General features: G+C 29.7%; 1 protein-coding gene across 3 annotated transcripts; it reads right to left on the bottom strand.

The window, feature by feature from the left end:
• Positions 1–2,451: 2,451 nt before the first annotated feature.
• Positions 2,452–24,741, bottom strand: LOC134715606 (tyrosine-protein kinase CSK-like). 3 transcript variants are annotated; one of them, XM_063577894.1, is made up of 12 exons: positions 24,633–24,741; positions 16,909–16,984; positions 16,211–16,324; positions 14,898–14,998; positions 12,240–12,462; positions 9,203–9,371; positions 8,370–8,472; positions 7,629–7,787; positions 7,001–7,100; positions 6,436–6,531; positions 5,694–5,780; positions 2,452–4,829 (listed from the first exon to the last, which is right to left on the bottom strand). In XM_063577894.1, the coding sequence occupies exons 2-12, from the start codon at positions 16,936–16,938 to the stop codon at positions 4,653–4,655; spliced, it is 1,359 nt and encodes a 452-aa protein (XP_063433964.1). In that variant the 5' UTR covers positions 16,939–16,984; positions 24,633–24,741; the 3' UTR covers positions 2,452–4,652. The 3 variants fall into 3 exon arrangements, with proteins under 3 accessions (XP_063433964.1, XP_063433963.1, XP_063433965.1); XM_063577893.1 differs by lacking the exon at positions 24,633–24,741 and adding an exon at positions 24,198–24,300; XM_063577895.1 differs by lacking the exons at positions 12,240–12,462; positions 24,633–24,741 and adding exons at positions 11,130–11,349; positions 24,198–24,300.
• Between the last annotated feature and the right edge of the window lie 3,069 nt (positions 24,742–27,810).

The raw sequence follows: 27,810 nt of genomic DNA, 5'->3' as shown, positions 1-27,810 counted from the left end.
AATAATTGAGACCTTGAAGTATTTCAATAAAAGATAATATTTAAACTCAGAAAAATATTGTTTCTTCATAAATTTGTTGCAGTTGAACAAAATGGACTGCATCTCAGTTCCTGAATAACAGGTGTTGGACAGAAATATCAGGAAAACAAAAGTTAACTGCACTAGAAGTCTTCTAAATGTGACAGTTTGTCCTTCAGAATATGACTATTGTCCAATCTATAGTTCTTCCTTACTGTATAATACTAAGGTTGACAATGAATGCTGAACTTTAAAATGTTTACTTTGTCAGACTCAAATACAGAATGCACCAGAAGACAAATAGTAAGAGAGTTAACAATTCCACAAATCATTTAGGTTATTAATATGTATGTTTAAGAATCTGAAATCTTTTCAATCATATTTCATACTGTAATTGTTGAACAGTTCATTATTTCATTACTTTATTTAAAACATTTTAAACATTTAAACTACAATTTTTTCCATAATTTGTGATAGGGAAGGATCAAGTTTGACTCTGCTGCAAATTGAATCAACATATCCTAGTTGGACTTGTCAAAAGAAATTATTAACAAAAGGTTGGAAATATTTTTGGACAAAATTGAGTATAGTTCTAATGCTACTGTTAACACACAATGATCAAACACTGCTCTGTTGCGAAAAATTATTCAGGCTTCTGCAACTTGAGCAAGCAAAGAAAACTTATTATGCACAACAGCTAAATGATGCATGATAACATGAGCAATACTACTTTAAATATGTTATGATATCAAATAGTAACTAGGCCACAATAAGCCAAGCATAATGATTATGAAAAGCACCAGAGAAGCTATTTCTGCAACAAACAAAAAAAGTTTTTCCATTTTTTAAAATCATGTTTATCTCTTTAAATGTTTAGTTTTATTTTCCAATGAAATACTAAATTCCTGGTAACTCATTTTAAAATACTTGAAAGAGATTTTGAAGAGTCCCCAAACATCTTAAAGTCTTCCAAAATAAAAATACATGCTGCCATGACTAAAGGAACTTTGGGTCTCTGATAAAAAGACGATTTGTCATTGTTGATGTGTTGTCTTAATTTTTTCTATATACAAATGGTTTTGATTTTAAATATTTGCTTCACTTACTCTATACTTGATAATTTATCCCTTACTTGGCATTTGTTCCAAAAATCACTCAACCGTAAAGTTGTCGACAAATGTCTTAAAAGTCATTTTCAACCAACTATGCAAAGTTCTGATATAAATAAAATAAAAATTATAAGATTTTTTTGAAAAACAAAAGTGTTGCGTTTTCATTGGCACTCAGTATATATATCTCTTAGCTAAGAAATAACTCTAACCAAAATCTGTGTATAATTCTAACCTTTTTTTATACAGATCCATGTCATTCCAAATGTAGCATAGCAATTTGCTTCCTTTTTTTCTAAATGTATCCAAATCTGATAAATAACTTTCTTTTTCCATATATGTATATCATACATGTACACAGAATTCTATTCTTGTATTAACAAAAATAATTTACACCAATTTTCCCTTTCTAGTGATCACAATACAAATAACTAATGTAATCTATATATACTATAACTACATGTCAAACTTCAAAATAACTCTCTGTTATTATTCAATTAAACAGATTGTCTCCAATTCAACTTTGCTATTTTCCTTAAATCATTAAATCAAATTACTGATTGGTGAAATCAGGAACGGTACCAATTTCAAAACACAAAATGCTTATTTCAACAATTAATGTCTCTTCTGTGATGATTGAGGCGAACACATTTAATAGTGTAAAACTTGACAGAAACGATGGATAGCTGATAAAACAAATAGGATCAAAAGTTTATCATATTTATGCACGAGAGAGATACATTCCTTAAATTTAAAATCATTTAAAATTTTGAAACAGCAACTATCCATATTTGCATGCATGATTTATGAAAATTTATATATATATATCATAAAAAATATAAAGAATAATGCTGATACAATATAAGTATTTGTTTAAATAGGAAGTTCAGGGTATAATTGTCCTAATTATTTTTTAAGCATATCTAAAATTAGGAAATAGAATATTATCTTAAAGAAATCAACAAGAAAAACATTGAATTTAGGCAGCAACAGACATATAGGAAAAACATTGCTTCATCTACACCATTCATACTTGTTATTAATTGTGTTTTATAATAATACAAACAACTTTATCAGAATCATATATTCAGTGTGTTAAAGTTTATTACATAATCTAGGAAATTCAAAGCTACCATAAATTTGGCCTCCATGCAGCCATTGCATTCAAATGAAAGTGACCCTATCAAGTAGAAACACCTAATTACAGTACTAAAAGTCAAAACAAGAACAAAACTTTAGGAATAAGAGAAAAAACATCTCAGTGGATCTTTAGAATGAAGATACTGCTACCTCTAACATTGTTAAAGAGAAGCAAAAGGTAGACTCTTCAACAGTAAATGAAAAATTCAACAACCAAGAATACTCTTATATTTTAGTGCTCATGACATCATGATTAAAATATTAAAATGTGGGTGGTAGGGAATTATCTAGACCGTTTCTGGTACAAGTATATGAAATATGTAAGCAATGAACTATCTTACTCTTGAAGAAATGTCAAAGCCCATGCATGCAAAAAGTTGTTGTTTTTGACCACTGCACCAAAGCTGAATAACAACAACTTCACAACAAATAAGTATCATTAAAACAAGCTAATTAAACAATATTGGTTTTCATTGTAATTAACATATTTACTTCCACTACAAGCCATACAAGCCATAAATTATGCACAATTACAAACTTTTATTTAACCTAGGGTTCATGACTAATAAGCATTATTAAATTTCAAATGATGCGCGAGCACATACTACCATTGAATTGAAACTAGGAGCTGAAATTTCTTATCACGAGTAGTTCAGAATTAACTTGTTGAACTGAAAGGTGGGAAATGTTTTGTGAACAATGGGAAATTTTCTTGTGAAAAAGTTAAGACCTAGAAATTACAAAATTTAATCTCAGTGAAATACATTTTCAGAAGTTATCATGTTAAAGTAGTAAATTAGACATTTATTTAATCAAATTGTAATGGAAATGATCAAATACAAAGTATAAATGTTTTAATTATCATCATTATAGATGTTTTTGTCACTGCAACTACACATTACATTATATTCTGATCTTAGTAGCAATTCAAATGTACATCAAACTTTTTAAACGTTTTTGTTTTCAAAATAAAATTAAAATTATAGTCCAGACTTTTGGACAAAGTTCTATTTTACCTTTTATGCAAAAAGTACTAAAATATTTTTTTTAACTTGAAGTATGACTTCTATCATTTAAAATATAAAAATTGGTTACTCATTCAATAATATATACCAAAACTTGTTCACTTGTCCTGAAAAAGAAGTCCTACCCTTCTTCAGATCATGAACATGCATATATAATACGGTTTTGGCAAGTCAGATAATTGGTTTCTATATACAATTATAAAAAAATATCTCACATAGAGGAATATAGCTTTTGAACTTCTATCATCCACACAATACACTTCAATAAGGAATTAATTCCAACTTTTGTAAGTCTTCTATTACATAAAAGTTTCAGTTTCAAAAGAATACATTTTTATCGCTGTCAATAACTTGGAAACTTGATAAAAGTATTTTAATAATTACATATTGTATACATATTTCCAGTCTTTTCAATACATTCACTTTGTAACATGGTTAAATATGTAAGTACAATGTAGTTGGTTATTAAAAAAATATTAGATGGTGGTCAACTTGAAAACTTAAATCTAAATATCACAATTATCAATATCTAGGTGGATAGTAAGAGCAATGAAGACTTTTTGTTATGAAATGTTTAAAACAACGTAACTTTTACCATTTTGATGAGGAATTTTTTTTGTGTGGCTAAACAGGGGGAAAATTGTTAGAATAAGTGAGTGCCCTTTAAAAATCATTAAAAATAATTAGCTATATATTACAATTGCAATATAGTTATAGTATGTACAGAATTTTATCTTATTATTAAATTCATTATCTGTAAAATGCACAAATGGTTTTTAAAATACAATGAATGAAACACTTAAACAAAAGAATGGAATTGAAAAGGGGACAACTCCAAATGATTCTTAATAATTGTAAACACTATCACTTTTTCAAAGTATTATAACTGTAAATTTTCATCTCTTTTTTTATATTTTCAATTCATATCTATTTTGCACCATGAGACATCACTCCTGACATGGAATTACTAAGATTTAATACAAGATGAATTTGTACTTGATACACATTTTTAAAAAACACCTTTGCTTACAAGTCATATCTAATGACTAATATATTGTCTATGCAAATAATGATTTATATAGATCCTTACTTATTCATCACTCTTGATAAAAGATAAGAATTCTTTAACTTAACAAACCTATTCAGAAAGCTACTAATCAGCTGTACAATAAAAAGCTCATACAAAATTCCTTCAAAGATAACTAAAAAGGATACAGAATCTACTGGTTTTTTTTTCAATCTACAGTTATTTCCCTTTAGAGGAACTCTTTTGCCAATATCATGCCCTCTTTGTGACTTTTTGAGTAATAAAGTATATTTCCAGGAAATAAATATTCAAACATAAGGTACAAAAAAAATACTATACAGTTGTTGCACGTAAATTGTTTAATTTTTCTAGCACTTGTTTAAATGTTGGACGTTGTTTTGGATCTATTTCCCACGCCTGCATCATGATATTGTAAATCTCTTGTGGACAACCATCTGGAGCCTCCATTCTATATCCTCGCTCCACATGCATAACAACGTCTGATAATGGCTGAAACATTAACAAGAAATAAATAAAGGCGCTACAGAAACTAAGTCAACATCTGATAATGGCTGACATATTTAACAAGAAATAAATAAAATGCTACAGAAACTAAGTCAACATCTGATAATGGCTGACATATTTAACAATAAATAAATAAAATGCTACAGAAACTAAGTATAATGTCCTGAAAAGAAGGAATGAGATCTCTAACAAGCAGATTGTATAAAGTAGGAATGTTTAATATGTGTATGTTATACAACATGACTTGACAAATTCATACATGTGATCATGTCTAACTGTTCTTGAAATGACTTTAACATGTTTAACCGCGCGTAACATAATGCTATACTTTGGTTTTCCATATGTAACGTCACATCCTTAGTAACTTTGTTATGTGTTCTTATATAGATTTTAATATACGTTCCACATGCTATATTTGTTGTCTTGCAAATGCCTAAGTTATTTCAGTTCTATTTATAAATGAAAAATAAAATCATGACAAAGTGGATGATAGAAGTCTTCCTGTCTTCGTCCCATCTCTATATAAAGAGATATACCAATAGGAAATAATTACAAACTGATATTTTTCTTTGTGATAACTTAATTAGATGCCTAAAATAGTGCAACTAATAAGACAAAGTTTTCTGTAGTTTTTTTCTGCCAAAATTAATCAAAACTAAGAACAATATTATTTATGAATTTAATCTATGTTATTCTTTTAGTCTTGTTTTCTGACATTCAGTTTTTGAAGAAAGTAATATAAATCTAGGTTGTGTTATTTTTTCCTATACTAATCATGTCAGTTTTGTGAAGTGAATATGATGACACAAACTAAGTTGATTACATGCTGAGTAAAAGTATACTACTAACTATTCTTGGATATGGAACTCTTCCAAAGGAATAAACTTCCCACAGTAAAATCCCAAAACTCCACATATCGGATTTATTTGTAAATTTCTGTAGAGAAAAATAAATGGAATATATAGTTAGGTGTATAATGTAATAACAACTCTGTATTTTTAAGCATTTATTTCCATAGAATTATCTACATGTTGTCAATCTGGTATTAGTTAATAAGTGTACATTTGTATTTATAAATGTAAATGACCAAAATTTGACATATGTGCAAAAATCTATCATTTGGCTCAGAGAAAGATTTTTATTCAAATAAGCATAACTAATGTTTTTACTTTTTTTTTATCCTTAAAACACATTTTATTTTAACATTTATATCCAGAATTGCTATAATATGCCATATCAACTGTCTAAATGTTTGTTAACCAACTTGTTTATAATGGTTAACTTTAAACTTGTTTGTCTTTCTTACTATTTTGATCTGAGCATCAATGATGAGTCTACTGAGGTTATGTAGACAAAACGCATGTCTGGCATATCAAATTATAAGCCTGGTACCTTTGATAACTAATTATAATACTTTTATGATACTGTTGTCACATTTTCCATAATCTGTTAAGTTAAAATTTTTGAACAATTGTTTAAAATTGGACAATATTTTTTATGTTCCTAGCAGTCTTATCCTTTTTAACCGATACTAAAATAAATAAACTTCAATTTCACAGTTTTCTCCAAAGAAGTTTTTGATTTTACTTACATTATCTCTAAGAGCCTCAGGGGCAGTCCACTTGATGGGAAACTTTCCTCCTTCGGCACTATAATCTCCATATTTAGCTAAACCAAAATCTGATACCTATAATAATATAATTCTATATTTTCCAAATGCTGTATAATTCAGAATTTACACTAACTCGTCTTGAAACATTTGAGCATAAGTATTATCAAAAAAGTCTTCAAAAAATTCTGATCAAAATGACTTTAGCTTTCAACACTTTGAAGGTATTTTGTTTGGGACTTTGGGGGATTTCTTTATAAATGTATAAAAAATATACAAAATCAATTTCTAAGGGTCAAGCACAAAATTACAAATGAATACTCTGCATGTTCTATTTTTACTTTTTTTCTAAAAAAAAATTTGTTGTAGCTTTTAGTATCAAGTTTCTAATAAATAATGAGGTCTAAGGTTTTTCAATAATACTTTATTTTGTTAATTCAATTATTACTCTTTTTTTTTTTTATTAAATTGAATCATCAGTTATGTAGAGTGTCCATTTTACAAAAAAGCTGTCAATGTTAAGTCTAAATTAACATAAACACTTTACCTTGGCAGTATTATTATCATTTACTAAAATATTTCTGGCAGCTAAATCTCTATGCACCAAATCTTTACTCTCTAAATACTGCATGGCTGAGCATATATCACTGGAATAATTTTTGAATCAACATGACATACTGTGCATAGATTAATCTTAGTCATTGAATACAACTTTCCATGGATTGCATGGTCAATGGTAAACCAGAAATTACAAAATTCAAGGAATTACACATACAAATTATTCATATTATCTCTATTAAATGATTGTTCTGTAAGCTACTAAAGATTTCAAATTTAACAGTTTTTGAAAGGTTTTCTTTTTACTTTTTGGATATATCTTTAAAAGTTATGTTTATATATAGAGTCTAGAATTTTATATGAAGAAAAGTTTTCATGCTTTATTGAATAAATCAAGAGAGAATTAATTCAATGAAAAACAATAGTTGATTATTCCAATTTTCATTCTTTTCAAATTTGCAAAAACACAACAAAGTGAATTTAAAAGACAGTTCTTTCATTCAATCACAAAATATTGACCTCTACAAAATGCATCTGTAAATTTGTAAGTAATGGTCACTACATATAAAATTTCATAAGCATTAAAAATGAGTATCCATCAATTAATGTTAACTTACTCAGTGAAATCTATCTGATCCTTCTTGGTAATAACACTTCTACCCCTGGACCGTAAATATTCCACAAGATTTCCTTTACCCATAAATTCTGTAACCAGCTGTATAGTGTCACCTATAACAACACCTATCAACTGGACCAAGTTTGGGTGTCTCATAGACCTAAAATAAACAGCATATTAATGTGTCACCTATAACAACACCTATCAACTGGACCAAGTTTGGGTGTCTCATAGACCTAAAATAAACCTCATATTAATGTGTCATCTATAACAACACCTATCAACTGGACCAAGTTTGGGTGTCTCATAGACCTAAAATAAACCATTCTCATATTAATTCAGAGGGGTTCCTGTTACTCAGTCTTTAGTTTTCTATGTTGGGTTTTGTGTACTACTGTTTTTCGTTCATTTTTTCTTTTTTAAGCCATGGTGTTGTCAGTTTATTTACGAGTTTGAATGTCCTTCTGGTATCTTTTGCCTCTCATTTAACATATTAACTTGATTAAGTTTTAATATCTCATGGACCTTTAAATAAAACAATTTTATCAAATAAAAGTATTTTAACTATTAGCTGGACCAAGTTAGTATGTCTCATGGTTCTCAAGTCAAAAATAATCACATTAAACAAATGATTTGCTATTTCTGGAGATAAATAAATGAGAATCAATCAATCATTTCAATATTTTGCACTGGATGTTATTACAAAATAGTGAAAGTTTATCTGTACAGCAGTGATACTTACGTCATCACAGAAGCTTCTTTTAAGAAAGCTTGACCAGCTCGTTCCTTATCTTTTAATTCTTTTATTGCTACACCTTGATTTCTGTAAGTTCCTTTGTATACATCTGAAATTACATTAGATTGAGTTAAAGTTAATTTGAGTAATTTTACAAAGCGTTAATGGACAAACCATATTTGATGAAAATATACAACAAGAATGTGTCCATAGTACACGGATGCCCCACTCACATTATTATTTTCTATGTTTAGTGGACCGTGAAATTGGGATAAAAAAAATCTAACTTGGCATTTTAATAAGAAAGATCATAACCTTAGGAACATGTGTACTAAGTTTCAAGTTGATTGGACTTCAACTAAATCAAAAACTACCTTGACCAAAAACTTTAACCTGAAACTTGCACTATCATTTTCTATGTTCAGTGGACCGTGAAATTGGGGTCAAAAGTCTAATTTGGCAATAAAATTAGAAAGATCTTATTATAGGGAACAGGTGTACTAAGTTTGAAGTTGATTGGACCTCAACTTCATCAAAAACTACCTCGACCAAAAACTTTAACCTGAACGAAAAACGAACCGATGGACGGACAGAAGGACGCATAGACCAGAAAACATAATGCCCCTCTACTATCGTAGTTGGGGCATAAAAAAAGCCTGTGAATTTTAATTTTTAACTAGTATATGAACAGACCATATTATTTAAAAGAAAACTCATTCCCCTCACATTTTTTAGTGTACATTAAATTAAAATTCACTAATCAAAATATGACTTTTTTCCTTATAAAAAAGTATTAAATTTTATTACTGATTACAAGACATTTCTGATTAAATACAAACCTCCAAATTCTCCTTTTCCTATCAATTCAAATACTTGTAAATCTTTTTGACTAATGACCCATCCTCCACTTTCAAAATCCTGTACTGATACTGCAGAGAAACTTGATCCTTTCTTCTGTAAAGGTTGTAATAACCTTGTACACAAACCATCAGCATCCTTTGTATAATGCTGAAAGATACAATTTTACAGATATAAACACAGTGCTGAAAGATACAATTTTACATATATAAACACAGTGCTGAAAGATACAATTTTACAAATATAAACACAGTGTGTGTGACACCTATCATCTTTCAATACCAAAACTCATCGTAAATTAAACAATTATAAGGAAGACATCATTATACCAAACAATTGATTGCATATTGCTTTTTCTAAAAATTACCAACTGCTAATGGTATTGAATATACTTTTATGTGAATAAATATTCCCCTGATCAAATTATGATGGTGAAAAAACAACGGATAAAATTATGTAGAACACAGGTCTTATCATTACCGTATGTATATCCCTTTTTTTTTTACAGTTAGCTTGGTAAAAACAAGATTTACAAATACTTTTTCAGAATATCATTCACCAATTAGGATGTTTCTTACTAAACCAACATAACTACAACAAGAATGTGTCCACAGTACACGGATGCCCCACTCGCACTATCATTTTCTATGTTTAGTGGACCGTGAAATTGGATTAAATTCCCTTATTTGGCATTAAAATTAGAATGATGTTATCAGAGGGAACATGTACACTAAGTTTCAAGTTGATTGGACTTCTACTTTATCAAAAACTACCTAGACCAAAAACATTAACCTGAAATTTGCACTATCATTTTCTATGTTCAGTGAACCGTAAAATTGGGGTCAAAACTCTAATTTGGAATTTCAATTAGAAAGATCATATCATAGAGCACATGTATACTAAGTTTCAAGTTGATTGGACTTCAACTTCATCAAAAATTACCTTGACCAAAAACTTTAACCTGAAGCAGGACAGATGGACGGATGCACAGACAGACTGACGAATGGAGGCACAGACCAGAAAACATAATGCCCCTCTACTATAATTTCCAAAGTCAAAGGACCCTGATTAAATAAGTTGGGAAGAATTGTATCTACATAATCAGCATGGAATGTAATAAACAGATGTGTAGAAACAACTGCATACCAAATACTTCTGACCTATCCAGTCTGATACCTAAGACTAGTAAATTATTATTCAGACATGCAAGTATTAAAAAAAACATTATTTAGACATATATGATAAATGCCTGAAAATTGGTCTTTGAGCAAGTAGTTGTAACATATTTGGCACAGAATGCCTATCATGAGGAGTTTGATTATAACTGCTTTAATTTCTTTGCTTACAACTGCGTAATTCCTTGTCTTATTGTTTGATAGATTTTTTCTAACAATGGTGTACAACAATTATCTATATAACAACATTTCATTCAAACAACAATTATAACATCATGCACTAACAAAATTAAACATCAGGATCTTTGGGCAAATAAAATTTAAGAATAGTTCATAGATACTAAATTTAACAGCATTTAACACAAATCCAATTTGAAATAAAAAAAATGTTGGTGTGACAAATCAACCAAATACTATCTGCTTTATGTTTATAATTATAAGACCCCCTAAAAAACAAAAAAACAGCAAAAAAAACCAACGAAGAAAAAAACCATATTGTTTCTGCCATAAAGTGCACTTAAGATCTTATCATTCAAATTTCTAATAATTTCAATTCCCTTAAATTTTTGTAAATAAATATTTCAAAAAAAAGAGCCATCACAAAAAAACTAATAATCTGATATGTACCAAGACCAAGTAAATATACAGATATCTTATATAACATATGTAAACTATGTCAAACAGAATCCAAAATCAGCCAATATTTAAATAAAATAAAGCAGCCTATATCTACCTCTACAAGTTGTGCTAAATTTTCAAAATATGATTCCTCATCAATCGTCATTTTGTTGTGTTTGTAGATAATTCTATAATGTTCTACTTTTTGTTTATGACAAACACTAAGTGTAAAGTCCCCTGGGTAGTTGACACTCTCTCGTACAAGGAAAAGTCCATCTTCACGGGGTCTTAATAATTCTTCAGAATCTTCACGTTTTATTTTCCCATGGAACCATCTACAAACATAAAATTCATGCAACGTGCTCAATAGTTCTCTGTTAATAACAACACCAAATTATGTGATGAAACTGATATTTATGTCATTTCAAAACTTTTTCGTTTCTACTTCAATTTTAGACTAACAAAGGCATGGCTGTTGCCCTCTTATCACAAGGCAAGAATTATTTCCCCTTGGCTTTTCCATTCTTCAAAAGAATTCCCAATATTTGACATGGTGCAAACTACCCTTTCCTCAGACCAAGGATGCACCCTGGGTGTTTAACTGTGTGGAAATTAGGTTATACTATAAGTATATATTTTACATACACATGAGCAGTATACAGCTAAGTGTGTTTATTGCATACACATTAAAAAGGAAATTCAGCCAAATCTACCCTTACTTTATTTCATGCAACTAACACCATTATATGACTATAAATATCATTTTCAACACAGGTTAAACTCTGTAACAAAACAATACAGGAATGAAATAACTAATACAGTGCAACATTTATAAGGAATGTGAATAGTTTATCATTACACTGCTATAGGACTAGTCAATTTAAGAATCCTCAACCAGTTGTTGTATTCAAAATTTCAAAATACACATTGACAAAAAATGAAGGATCCCTATCAATGTTTTATAAGCCTGAGAAAAAAACACAAGTTTATTATAAAGGTATAGTTATTTTTAAATGTTTTGGCTAGGATGATTCTCAAATTAATCAGCCTGAATAAATACACAATGCAAGTGATTTCCAAAAAATCTGAAATACTTCAAATTCTTTAAAATTTTATCCATTGAAAATTTGATAATCATTTTTTTTCACCTGCATTGAATCTATATATAAATATTACACCATCTACGAACATAAGCTGATGGTAAACAAAGTCATGCCTGGTTTACCTCAACCAGATCAATTAACGTTTGGAACTGACAATCTCCCCCGTCAATCTCCAGCTTATTCTGTCGTAATATCACACGGTAGTGTTCAACTTTGTTATAATACACGACAGACAATGTGAAGTCCCCACGGAAATGTACACTGTCTCTTAATAAAAAGACGCCATCTTCCTTAAACTGGAGTAAATCTTCAGCCTGTTCTCTTGTTATACTTCCGTGATACCAGCTACAGAAAGAGGAAGTTTAATATAAAATCTCTATCTTTAAAATGTTTTAAATCCTGCATTAACTTATTCTAACTTTTTTCATCTGTTTTAGAAACTGTGTATTCCCTATTTCATTTCAAATATTCCAAATATTACCTTGAGCTTTCTAATTTACCTAATTGATTCTTGTGATTTTCATACATAACCAGATGCTCCACAGGGTGCAGCTTTATACGACCGCAGAGGTCGAACCCTGAACAGTTGGGGCAAGTATGGACACAACATTTAAGTTTGATACAGCTCTGAATTTGGATTGTGATTAAATAGTTGACACAACATAGGTTTCTGACACAGAATGAATGTGGTCTAAGAACTTAAACTTAAAAACTTAATAATTTTAAATTGGACATTTACCTATTATGGTCCAATATCCAAAATCTAAATACATGGTTAGATTCAGCATATCATAGAACCCCAAGAATTCAATTTTTGATGAAATCAAATAATGTTCAATTTTAGACCCTTTAGACCTCAATGTGGACCAATTTGATAACCGGGCCCAAATATTAAAAATTTAAATACATGGTTAGATTCAGCATAGTGAAGAACCCCACATTTTCATTTTTTGTTGAAATCAAACAAAGTTTAATTTTTGACCCTTTGGACCTTAATGTAGACCAATTTGAAAACAGGACAATACTGTGCAATTGAATATTTCTTGCTATTGCGCAAAACTGTACAATTGAAAATTTCTTGCTATTGCGCAATATTGTGCGATTAGATAGTTCTTGCTATTGCACAATACTGTGCAATTGAAGATTGCTTGCTATTGCACAATACTGTGCATTTGAAGATTTCTTGCTATTGCGCAATACTGTGCAATTGAAAATTTCTTGCTATTACACAATACTGTGCAATTGAAGATTTCTTGCTATTGCGGAATACTGTGCAATTGAAAATTTCTTGCTATTGCACAATACTTAATATAATAATTTTGGACCCTGATTTGGACCAACTTGAAAACTGGGCCTGAAATCAAAAATCTAAGTACATGTTAAGCATATCAAAGAACCCCAAGAATCATTTTTTGTTAAAATTAAGCTAAGTTTAATTTTGGACCCTTTTGGCCCCTAATTCGTTGGGACCAAAACTCCCAAAATCAATTCAAACCTTCCTTTTGTGGTCATAAACCTTGTGTTAAAATTTCATAGATTTCTATAACTTATACTAAATTTATTGTGCAAAAACAAAGAAAAATGCATATTTGGGACCTTTTTTTGGCCCCTTTTCCTAAACTGTTGGGACTAAAACTCCTAAAATCAATCCCAACCTTCCTTTTGTGGTCATAGACCTTATGTTAAAATTTCATAGATTTCTGTTTGCTTATACAAAAGTTATTGTGCGAAAACCAAGAAAAATGCTTATTTGGTCCCTTTTTGGCCCCTAATTCCTAAACTGTTGGGACCAAGACAACCAAAATTAATCCCAACCTTCCTTTTATGGTCATAAACCTTGTGTTTAATTTCAAAGATATCTATTTACTTTTACTAAAGTTAGAGTGCGAAAAACCAAATGTCTTCGTACGACGACGCCAACTTGATACCATTATACGACCAAAAAAATTTCAATTTTTGCGGTCGTATAAAAACCATGAGTTTTTTTTCGGTCTCCAAGCCATATTTAACTTCATGTACATCTACTTTCAACTTAAAGTAACTAATGTACATGTAGGTCAAATATGATGATGATAATAATAAGTCTAAGTTAAAATATTTGGGTAGTACCAGTGAGGTAAAAATACATCAGACAACATCCAGTGGTCACTTTATAAATTGTGATATAGTATGGTGTAAAGAGCTGAGCAGGATGATACAGGCATAGTAAAACAGGATTAACACAAAAATAACAACTTAATCTTTATTGACTTATATTAATTGAACAAAAGGTATACTGTAAAGTTTATGTTTAAATAGTTTAATAGAAGGGTTGAAAATCACATATTTAGAGAAGACCATCAAATTTCAAGAAAAGTAAACATTATTACATTTGCAATTTTTTTCTAAAAAAGTCTCTTTAGTGATCAATACTTGGGTTGAAAAAAAATTGAATTTTAAACCTTAATTGAGTCATATAGAGATAAAGCAATTGAAAAGGACAAAACAAATAATTCAGAGCTATATTAAAGTGGTCTTAAAATTAGAACAGATTTAATTAGACAACAATGGTTTCTTTTGGCCTGGACTCTATCGATTAGTCCTTAGAACAGACAACAAACTGCATACGTCCTTTTATAAAACGTAACGCATGGAAATTTAACCTGAAGAAAACTGACTACCCTTTTTGTTTTGTTTTAATAAAATAACTAAATTTTTTTAAACATCGTCTTTCAAGATCCATTTCTAATGTATATGTATATAATGACAATCTCTTGAAAGCTTGGATCTGTACTACTTACGGCATAGCATGTAACTGCACTTCTTTGCGCTTCTGTAAGTAGGTGGCAGGCACCATACCTTCTTGTCCACTTTCGTTCTTTCCTTTATACCAATTCACATCCTATGAAAAAATTAAATAAAAAAAACAAATGTTGTTAGAAACAGTAAATGTACAAATGTACACAGATGAGTGTACTATATATATATATATAACTAGTCATAAAAAACTGTGAAATCTTCATATATATATTTATCATCTATATACCATATATAAAATATATTCACACAATTAAAATCATGTGCAGTCAATCAACCAACTTGAACAAGGGAATAAAAGATATTTTTCTTAAATTGCTTGGTAAAAATAAGCTGGCTACTAATACTATGTAGGAAACCTGTTCATTTAGCCACATCTGCTGGCTAAATATTGCTGTTCTAGACATTCCTTTCTTTATTTTGCAAGAAAGTTTAAAATCTCGTATTGTGGATTTGGAAAAAAGTTCAGAATTTTTACACAATTGATTTATTGGTGTTGTATTTCAGTAACATATAACAACATTCCATCCACACAAAAAAAAGCTTGGCCATTTCTAACACTCCACTAACAGTTAATAAATCTGACCTTCAAAACTAGATTTTTTTCTGCCTTGAGGACCTAATTGATAATGCAATACGTTTCTGAGGAAATCATTAAAATTCATCAGGAAGATTAAGTTTTTTTATTTCATATACATGTACAGCTGTTTTCTATGAAATGTGTATGTAATCAATTTAAATTTGGAAATCTGCATGCTTGTTAAAACAATTTTTTTTTCCTACCGAACATTAACATGAAACAAAGTTTGTAAAATGTAATAACAAGCTAGTATTATAGTGTTTAATGTAATGTTCTATCACTAACATTAACTAAGCCTATATCGGTACTTAAAATCTTAACATCTAACAAGTAACTAGGTCTCAATATATATTGTACTGGGTAGTAATTGTACTCATGTCTTCACTCTAACATTAATTATAACAATGCCTATATAAGTTCTAGTACTCAATTGTTTCACACCAACAAATGTACAAGGATGGAAGGCCACAATTTAGCCACAAAATTAGCTTAGAAATATCCCCTTACAACCAATATTTAGGTTCCGAAATCTGTTTAAAATACTGTTTTTAGATAAAATAAGTAATTTGAATCCAGGTTTTCAAAACTTTCTGTTATTATGCATTTGAAAGATAAAATTCTTTTTGAAAAACATTGGCCACACCTTTTAACAAAATAAGGGAGTCTACACTAACAGTACTTGATTGGCTAATATCACACAATAACTGCTGCACTTACTTTTGTATTATTTATAATTGTAATCAAATCACCCTTCTTAAACGGTAAATCTTCTTTTGATGAACCAGGAAAATTATAATTTGCAACAACCTGTTGGCCTTTTTTCCAGACCTCCTGTTAAAAGAAATTACAATTACTTAATTAGATACATTTAAGAATGGTATCAATTTTAATCATTATCAAACATATGCACCAGTCATTCTTTAAATTGAGCTTGAATTATAGGTGCAAATACATATTCTAGGAATACCATGAATACAAGCTGTTTACAATAGAATACAGCCATACTGTATAATAAGATATTAACTGGATGATCTGACAGTTGAAAGGTTGAAAATAGAATCAGTTGGGAGGTTATGTACAGGGCTAACCTTTGAGATAAAGTGCTTTAGATGTCTGGTATCAGTGGAAAACCAACAAAAAAGTTTCCTTTTTTTCACAATAGTTTCAAAAATTAAAAAATATTGGTCCCCATTTTCACTTGAGAAGTTGTTAAAATATTTTACCAGTTGATCAGTTTGTTGGAGAAGAAATTAATCTTTAATTTGGTAATCTGTTTTTGCCATTGCTATTGTGAGGTTACTGGATAAGCACTGTAAGATATTCAGTTTACTGAGTTAAATTAGGTTTATAAGAAAAACATTTATGTGATAACTTTTCTTTGTATTATCATCTACCGGTATGTAACAATTTCTTACCGGCTGATTGGTTCTTGGTTCCATTGGCATAACTAGGCATTTATTATCAGTGATGAATCAAATTTAGTATAGAAATCTGAAAAGAGAAACAAACCCTGGCATAAATTAAGAGGCAACGAAAATTATCTAGAGAAGAAATCTGAAAAAATGAAGATATCAACAGTGCTGAAAGTGTTGTTAAACACCAACTATTGGTCAATTGCTATAAGACAACACCACTCTTTTGGTCAGTGGTTTTTTTTTCTGTTCATGCATATATGTAATCCTGAGGCAAATAAAAGATGACAGTGTCTGAGGACAAGATTTCCCCTGCTCAAGCTTGCTTATAATACTCAAAATACTTTTGGTGAGCATTTCATTTTATGTCACTACTACTTTTTATTAAAGAGTTCATTTTTAACTGTGGAAACAAAACAAAAAATGCAATTTTCCTAGTTATAAAGGGGCATAACTCTAGAACTGTAAGTGACTCACTATTCAAACTGGAACAAGTGTTTGGGTTAACATCACTTTTACAATTTTTAAAGTTAACTTTTTATCTACTTGAGTTTAGTTTAAGTCTAATCTCCATATACATGTATCTTTCTTATACATGTATGTACCAAAACAAAGAAAGACTCATAAACAATTTGCAAAGTTTAACTAATCTTACGTTGCTTATTTCCATGTCCGTATAGATATACTTTAAGAAGTGGAGTGACAAACATAATATATATATTTGTACTGTGACTCACAGTTTTTATAGTTGACTCTTTATATGGGATTAATACATTTTTGCACAGTAATAGTTTACATTCTTTGTTGTCTGTCTGTTATTGTTACAAACATGTGTACCTATATTTAGCTAGAACCCTTAAACATGTTCTATCTTTTCTCTTGTCTCTGTTTTGGATGCCTGTTTTGTTTTACCAAAAAAAATTGACAAATGACATGGGACAGATAACATGTGGTCGATGAGTAAAAATATAAGGGTCTTGAGAGAAAACACTAAAAGCATGAAGAATCCACCATAATCGTCACAAAAAGATGTTTCCAAGAAAAATTAATTCTGCCATATTTTCCTGTTCTAGTATAAAACATTACCAACAGGAATACTTATGATCACTTATACATAACATGGAAATATTTCAAGACATTACTTGACCTTTCACTATATATATATATATATAGCTTGAGGTCAGTAGAAACATATGCACGAAATATGTAAAATAATAAACTAACAAAGATTACCAGTTATAACATTATATATATATAAACATTCTACACTATAACATTCTAACATACGGTATAAGATTATGCAGCGTTAATCAATCAATAATGCATCTACAAGTGGTTGTAACAGGAAACGGTTCAAGTCCTGTTTAATTTTGGTTTTCCCACTTATCATCGTCATAGAGATTTAATCACTCACCAGATGAAAACCTTTAATGTCCAAATGAACAATGCATTTAATTAAATAATGACAATTAAAACACTTAAACCGGAATCAATCGACCAGATTTGTTACTCTTATACATAATATTTTCCTTCTTTACCATGTTTACTATTACTATTCTGCTACACACATTATACATACAGATATTGAAACATGTACATGAAATAAAGTGTATTAGTCATAATAATATCAACACATATACTTTATACAAAGTATATAAATAATTCTATACATGTTATATGCCAACAAAAAATGAGCAGACCATCACATTTGCTATAATTATATTAACCTGCAAATTTATACAATGAGAATTTGCCATGTGTGTTAAAGGCTAAAAAAACCAGACAACACTAGTTAAAATTTTAGGTCTTTTCAGTTTAGAATTTCCAATGTTAACATATATAATATTTTGGTTATAATAATTTTGGACTCGTAGCATTTCAAGTTTTTTCGTGAGATGTGATTCCTATGCAATAGATCTTAAAAGTTTGATTTGTTTGTTTAACATGTTTAAGGGGGTATTAAACTAGATCAGAAAATTTTTAGGGATTTTTTTTAAATAAGCAAGACTCCAAACATGTAAAATTAGAATAACATCATTTTATACATAAAGTGAAATTTACTTCCTTATCCACTGCTTAAATATGAATAATTTTCAAAAACAAGAGACATAAATATGATCAAACATTGTCGTAAAATACTAAATACCAACTAAATATCACAACACCTACAGATGACTAGGAAACTAATCATGCATGACAAGAGAGCCTCCAGCTACATGTTTAATTACTAATCAATGAAGTACAAGATATAGACCACCTGTTTACAACAAAAAAGGGGGTGGGTTTATTGTAAGCAAACGTTTTATTCAGTTCAAAAAAACATTTAGCTAAATTTCTTGTTGATCATATTAAAATTAAAAAAATATTTAGTGCAAAACAGTTATATTTCTCATTGTTAAATTTACTATTTTTAAATCAAACAAAAAGAAAATATTTATTTACCTGTGTCAGATCTAGACCACAAACTTGAAAGGATATGGAAAACAGCTATTTTTAGTTTAAAAAGAATTTTTCTATCATTTTGAATCATCACTAATTTATTCACATCTTTTCAAAATAATGCAAAAATTTATAAGAAATTTGATATAATTGATTTTAAGCAACTAAAGCTTAAACATGTTAAAGGCAGGAAGGGGCTACCACAGTGAGGATATACATTGTATTTATTTCTATCATGTTCATTCTTTGTTTTCTCCTTTTCCCCATTATCTGCACAAAACACTACACATGATATGTCGCAGGGTACTAAAATTTCACACTGTTAATATCTTAATTACTCATCATAATGATTGCCATATATGCAAATACTAAGTAGAGAAAATCAGGTGACCTGCTTACAGTGCAGTCTGAGCAAAAATTGAAGCATGACACAGCTTCTAAGTCTTAAAACAATTCTTTTTTGTCTGTCTTTGCTGCAATTCAAGACCAATTACAGTGAAACTTTTGATACATGAAAAATATTCACAATAAAATTAACTCCCTGTACATGTTCTTGTACATGTATGTCTCTATAATTCACAAGTCCTCCCCCACCTAAGTCAATAGGATCATGCATCTTCAAAAATTTTGTAAGCTATAAATCAAAATACATAACAGGGACTAAACTTGGGAATTTCAAGCTAGGAGCCCAGACCAGATATTTCATAATAAGTTTCATTATGTTCAACTGAAATTTAACTGAAAGTTTAGGGGCCCAGCTCAAAATCTAGGAGCCATGGGCGACTTGGCCCCCTTTAATTTTTGTCCCTGCATAAATGTTTGCCTTCTGGTTATTCAAGAATTCAAGAAAAGTACAACAGGCTACAATTTTTACCTGATTTTGGCTATAAGACAAAACTTACAAGTTAAACTTCTTATTATATAGGCCATCTGCTTTTAAACAGCTTTAGAATATGGTATGTAATCAGGTAATCATGGTAATGTAACTGAACAGTTTTTTAGGAACTAATTTAGTAAAATTGATTCATTTGGAAATCAAAATATTAAATTTTTATCTATTCATACAATTTTACAATTTAGGTCACAGAAATAAATTATAAACTTCAAGAATTAATAAATACTTAAATCCTCCATTCTGGTGCTGTGATTTAGAGTTTTTAATGAAACTAACAAATCAGAATATGATATATCATGTTACTTTCATGTACATACATGTAGTGGACAACTTTCCTTAACCTCTCACTCTTTTTGTAAATGAGATTGGTATATATGTACATACAAATTAAATAACTTCACCAATTGATCAAAGTGCTGGGAAAGGCATTTGCTGTATATACTAAGCAATAAGCAAGTGGGCAGAGTGGTCAAATGTTTCCCCTATGTGAACAAGTACAGAAAAGTTACAATGTTCATCATTACAAGTCATACATGATTTCATACCAGGGTTTCCGCTGGCGGTCGCCATTTTCGGAATTTGCGAAAAAATAATGATTATGGCGATTAAAATTCGTCATTGGCGAAAGAATTTGGCGAAAGAAATATATAACGATTTATTTTCAGCCATCTTGTTTATTTACCTTTTTCGGATTTCTCTGACTTTACCGATCAGACAATACTCGGAATTCACCTTGAACTCGTTAAGATTTTGACAGAAAATCAATAATCAGCTGATTGCATTCATAGCTATCGACCTCAAAGGACTAATTAATAAAGGTGTTGTCTTTGATTGTATGATATGACAAAATGATATGGTTAAATGGCTTCTGTCACATGTCACAAAAGGGATTTATTAACCACTTTGCGACGCACGTTTTTGAAGCAAAATTTTTACGCTTCCTCTCGAGTCCTTCTTTTAATGATAGTCCAGAAAAGAAAATTGTTGTTATGACGAAAAATGTTCAAAAGCAAGAAAGTTCTCTGTTTTAAAACTTTATCATTTAACTTTCATATAGATCATTGATTTGATTGGCAATGGGTACTTCAAAGTCGTTTCAGTGACACACGTGTTTCAAGCATATAGTTTTACTTATTTACGATGGTCTAGAAAAGAAAACTGTCATTATGAAGAAATCTATTCAAAATTAAAGGTTGGCATGAGAGTAACCCTTCAATGTTGAATGACTACACCTTACACGAGGGATCAATTCTAAGTGATAAGATGATTTGTTTTGTTGTAAAAACCACTTCTTATTTAGTAAGGGGGGGGGGGGGGCGGAAAAAAAAAGGAAAATTTTAAAAGAAAAATAAATTTGTGTTACTTGGAGAGAAAAAAATAATAAAGTGGCGAAAAATATATTGTATTGGCGAAAGAGGTGGCGAAAAAAATAATTGACCCAGGGAAAACCATGTCATACCAAATATCACTATTAAAACAATTATCTGTTATCATGGTTATGTTTAAATACATGTACTTAAAAATATTTTACCAGTATAAAATATAAATTATAAAATACAATACTAATGTACAATTATTTATTCCAATTATCTTTCCCACTTGATTATCAAAATAAATGTTGTATCCTAATTTAATCAGATTTCACTCTGACATCATGTTTATAATTCATCATCGTATTGAAATTTTTAGTATTTATTTAAAGTCAAAGAATTGAGTAGAATGGTCATTTCCTGAGAAATTAAAATGATATTCATAATCCATTTAAATATGTTGCCTTCCACAGAAGATTATTTCAAGTCAGGAATATGACAGTTGTTATCCATTCGTTCGATGTGTTAGGACTTTTGATTTTGCCTTTTGGTTTTGGATTTTCCTTTTTGAATTTTCCTCGGAGTTCAGTATTTTTGTGTTTTTACTTTTTTCATGTTTATAAATGCTCAGTGCTATCTCTGGAGCTCAGTGCTATCTCTGGAGCTCAGTGACCCATGCCAAGAAGTTCTCAGTTTAGAGATAGAGAGAGAGAGGGACAGAGAAAAAAAACATCAAGAGGTCATGGAGAAGTCTAAACCGTGTGACAACCACTAAATCCCAAAGTTAAATACTGAACAAGTAAATTCAGAAATTATTGTGATGTTTTTAATATTGTGTAAAATGCGACAAGTTTTATAATCGCAATAATTAAAACTTATATGAATCAAACAGGATTTGTCTTAATATCGAAAAAATTCAAATAACCTTTTAGTCTAAAATGACAAAAATGCAATAATAAAATAAAATACATGTATTCAGTAGCAAATTCAAGACAAACCAAATTTGATTAAAATACTGATAATTTGAATGGTCTAAAAAAGATGAATTCTTCAGATAACTGTAATGATTTTACTGTTTAATTAATGAGGTCAAGTTGTTATCTTTATTTTTTTAACATCAATATGCATTTGCTGTTGAATAAAATGAAAACGCTACCGATTTACTGATTTAATATACCATTTTGAATGACCCATATATTGTTTTGCCTCATATAATAAGTACACAGAAATCATCATACGAAGGTAGTTGTAATGGGTCAAGTTTTGAAATTGAATTTTTAAATAAAGCTTTAAATGTATGAAAAGTCCTAAAATAATGTAACAGTATTTTCTTTTTGTTTTTGTTTTCGGATATTTCTTTTTACCAAACATGCTTAATTTGCAAATTAGTACTTTCTTATTATCTATTTGCTGTTTTTTCTATCAATGTGCATCTCAAACGAACAGATTACCAGTAGACAACTTAAGTTAGGCGGTCAAAATGGAATGCATAGTCATATTAAAGTGATAGGACTATAAAGGCAACTACAAGTAAAATAGAATTCTCCTGACATAAGTTATTAAAGTAAAATAAATACAACCAAATAGAAGGAAATATTCTAAACGTACTTTTCAACTTTAATTAGATGAAAATTACAGTCAAAAAATCAATATTTAAATTTCAGAATTCAAAATTGTGGACTTTTTTTCTTACAGTCATTCTTGCGTATTATCCCATCCCTGCTCTTCTGACAGGTGCTGCCATGTTGTACATTTGTAAGTGAAACAATTTCCCTCAAATTTATAATTTTATAATCCGCTTAACCAAAAAGAATAATGACAACTATACAATGCAAATGCAATAAGACTTGGTCCTCTTTCACAAGATTAAACACCTGCCTCATACAATAATACACATTTGAGCTTGTTGTATTTCTGTTATTAACTTTGGATGTACAAATGTATACGTATGGGACATCATTCTTGCAGTGCATTGTCACTCCCTTCACATGTTGAGCGAGCAGTTGACAACTAATGATGCTAATTTGACCAAATGTATTGGTAATTGATTATCAGCACTGCTGTCATAAGGGAATCGTGATTAAGTTCATACAGAACAAATATTTTTTTCTAGCTTCACCTTGCATAAACATGATAATGATGATCACGAAGATGCTAGCTTGAAACACTTAAACAGTGCATGGATCATGGTCAGCGGTGGTCCCCTCTATCTGGTAAAAAGATGTCATAAAGGCATGTCTTATTGACAAACATTTGCAGAGAATGACTTAACTTGAAAGTGGTTTATCATATCTGCACTATTTAATACAGAAATTTGTGTTTATATGCATAGCCATGGCATAGATTTGGAAAGTACAAAATTTGTTATTGACATTTGACAGAAAACTGCCATTTACATCAGAGAGTTACACAAACATAAAGAGAGTATAATAGATCTTTGAATGATTACGAGATTAGTCTGAATTACATAGATCATTTTAATTCACCTATTATTTACGGCAGCAGGGCGATCAAAAACAGAAGTCAGTAAATGTTATACCGTAATGCCTAGCCTACATCAATAATGTAGCAATATGGTAGCTTAATACTTTGATTTAAAAAATATTAAAAATCTACTTTATTTTCGTCAATGTGGGATTAATAATTACCTGATTGTAAAAGAAAAGCAATTTCTTCATTTTTTTTTATCAAACAGGAAGCAAAAAGTGGCTGCCATTTTTCTTTCAACAAAACCGCCCTCTATGTTTACAAGTTAGATAACTCTAATTAAAAAAATGTTACTAAAACCATATTTGGCATGTATAAAACAAATAATTCAGAAATGAATGTAGCTCCTTTTTGTAAACTGATTCCCCACACTTAATGTCGAAACTATTTTTTTAAAGCCAACATCAAAGCGAGAAGTGTACTGCAAAAGTCAATTGTTTTCTTATTCTTTGAAATTACAATGAAATCATGAGACATGAAACTCAAATTACAACTGTAACTAATATAAGTTTTGATCCCAGATCGCTGATCAAGTCAGAGGTTAACAAATTGTCGCTTGTCTGTTTATAAAATCTCTGATACCATCAAATACTTACCACTAAGACATATTTTCCGAAATGAATGAGGGAATTGACTTCCTTGTGGGAAATAAAACCGTCTGTCAAACAAGGAAGCATTTTTTAAATAGATTATTAAAGTCAAATCTCACAATATAACTGTTATCATGGACATTTAACTTAGATAGACTTAAATATATCATCTGATATTTTGGATAAAAGTCGGAAAAGGCAACACTTTTATAATATCACGGAACAAAATGCCGTTTTATAATTTAGATTTTTTTTATAATAATGATTTTATATGATTATACAATGTTATACATGTATATATGTTACAGTGAATTTGTATAATAAGTGATTATGTAGAATCCCTGAAATTTTCAGGGATTATGTAGAATCACTGGCTAGTTTAGGGATTATATATAATCACTAAAATTTTCAGGGATTATGTATAATCACTAGAAAAAACGTCAGGGATTCTACATAATAACTGAAATGAAGAAATAGTTTTATTTATAAAAAAAAAAAAAAAATGAAATTATTTATTCTATAAAATCACATAAAAACATCATTATAAAGTAACATACATTGTAAAATGTTAAGCACAATATATCAAAATAATAACCCATTTTTTTAAATGTTAGGCACACTACATGAAAATGTGAAACACAATATATCAAAATAATATGCTTCACATCTGTTTTTACCACAATATCCACATTTTAGAAAACCTTTTCCTGCACATATCAAATCAGATTTTAACGACCGCTTAATGAAATACAGTGTTCAGTAAAACATCTGAATGTACCCCCAACAAAAGATGGGAATTTGCAACCTTGAACCGGTTCGAGCAAGAAAGATACTATGTTTTGCAGTCAGGTTATATCATTTTTCAGACTTTTTTTAATCAATTGTACATGTCATTATGTTTTTCGGGTTTCCCTTTCCTTTTTTACCATGTGGAATTGCTATGAGAATATTACACCAAATGCAAGCTTCCTCTAAAATTTGTTTCTATGTGTCAATCCTAAGTTCTGCCGGTTTTTCCTACATTTAGATGCCTAAGTTCTCACAGATTGAATGTATTGTTCATTTTAAAAAAAACCACACAAAACAGATGTTCCCTAATCTTCTTCACCATTTGCTTACATGTATCACAAATAACATGCTTTGTGGATTTAAAAATAAATTGTTTTACATCGTCATTTCGGGGCCTTTTGTAGCTGAATATACGGTATGGGCTTTGCTCATTGTTGGAGGCTGTACGGTGACATATAGATGTTAATTTCTGTATCATTTTGGTCTCTTGTTGACAGTTGCCACATCTTTTTTACCTGAATATTTATTTGACGATGGCTTTTAATAAACAAACAATACATGTAAAGCTATTGCTATAAAGGGGTTGATATTATTAATTTTGAAGTCTTCAACTTTATCTCGAAACCCTGTGTTGGTTATATCTTTTAGATCATCCTCTGTGTTTAAAAGCAAAATTATTTCATCTGGCAAGGAATTAATGAAAGAAGAAAATATAATTTGTCTATAACTTGATATGTAACTCATCATGGTTACCAAAAATCGTCCAAAGCCCGAAATTACAGCAAAAATTAGCCGAGCGGAACGAAACCTATTCTTGCTCTGTAACTCATCACGAGTAACTCACATACCACAAAATCAGCCCAATATTTGAAAGCGTTTAGAAAAAAGTCCGTATCACTGTGATTTTCAACAATTTATCAGCGTATATAGACTTTTTAACATATATTTAGCCTACTCACAGTATTCTTTTTTGTTACTTTCTAGAGGTGCTTCTTTCTTCTTCTTCTTCTTCTTCTTCTTCTTCTTCTTCTTCTTCTTCTTCTTCTTCTTCTTCTTCTTCTTCTTCTTCTTCTTCTTCTTCTTCTTCTTCTTCTTCTTCTTCATATCGATTTTTTCAACCGAAGAATGTCAAATAATTTTAAGACGACATAGTTGATCATATCCCACGGGTCCCCTTTCTGGAATTACCATATTATATATATACACTCAAGAGAGATAGAACTGGATGTTTGCTTATCACACTTATCATTTAATCAACGTTATGATATATATATAAGAAAAAAAGAAGCAATACCACATATACCCTACTCCGAAAATAGTGAATACAGGGGAAAAGCTTATACCTTATGACATACACAGTTTTTACTGTTTATCTCAGTTATGATTCATGTCTGTTATGATTTAAGACAGTAATATAGTCTTTGACCTTAGACAAAGTGATCTTTAAATCTAACTATATATCACAGTGAAATTGCATTTCCATATAGAATTTGATTAAGCATCTGAAAACCTTAATTATTGTGTAATTTATTCAAAGAGAGAAAATCAGTTCTAGATACAGTTAGTCACCGGTAGTTTGTCCATCTATATTATATTGTAAAACTATATATATCATTTCTGCAGAAATCATTTTGTTGAAAAAGACTTGACTTTGTTTAATTGTTAAATAATCAATGTAATCAATATGTAATCACTTGTATGAAATTGAACTTAATTGTACTACTCAAATTATTGGGAGTCTTAATTGACAATAAAAAAACTTTGTATTGTATTGTAAAACATTGGTATATTTCTAGTATACATGTATATGGCATTGTTCTTTGTTACATTTACCTTAAATCAATAGAGAACTTCCTCATTATATATATGGTACCATTTATCACAGGACGATTGCATTCTAATATGTAACTATTACAGACTGACGGACGGACCAATACTTATATATCCTCTTGCTTGTGGCATGGGGTATCAAACATGTAGTATTAACATACAAGACGACACAATTCTTCGATAGCCTGTTATAATGATATGATTTTTTTTTACAAAAGATGCAATCGTTAACATTTATTTTCTCATATCTGATGATTCTTTTCTTTTATTCAAATAAACAAAAGTCGTCTATGGTTGTCTTATTTCATTTATTTAGATTTTTTTTTAAAATTTGGTGGTGTTGATTCTCATCTTTGATGATTTTTGCTCATGGTTCTCAATGCACATGTCAGCGGCAACTTTAAGAGAATGGAAACGATTTATAGCTTGACATTTATAATTCATAAACATCACCCTGTTTTCGAAAACTGTGCGTTGCTCTCTGAATTCTTTTGGCTATTTATTCGTTGGGTTGCTGTTATATTGAAATTAACTCCATATCAAATTTTATTAGAAAAAAATAAGT

The sequence above is a fragment of the Mytilus trossulus genome, chromosome 4 (assembly GCF_036588685.1).
Source record: "Mytilus trossulus isolate FHL-02 chromosome 4, PNRI_Mtr1.1.1.hap1, whole genome shotgun sequence".
NCBI lineage: Eukaryota > Metazoa > Mollusca > Bivalvia > Mytilida > Mytilidae > Mytilus > Mytilus trossulus.
This window is presented reverse-complemented; position numbering and strand designations above follow the sequence as displayed.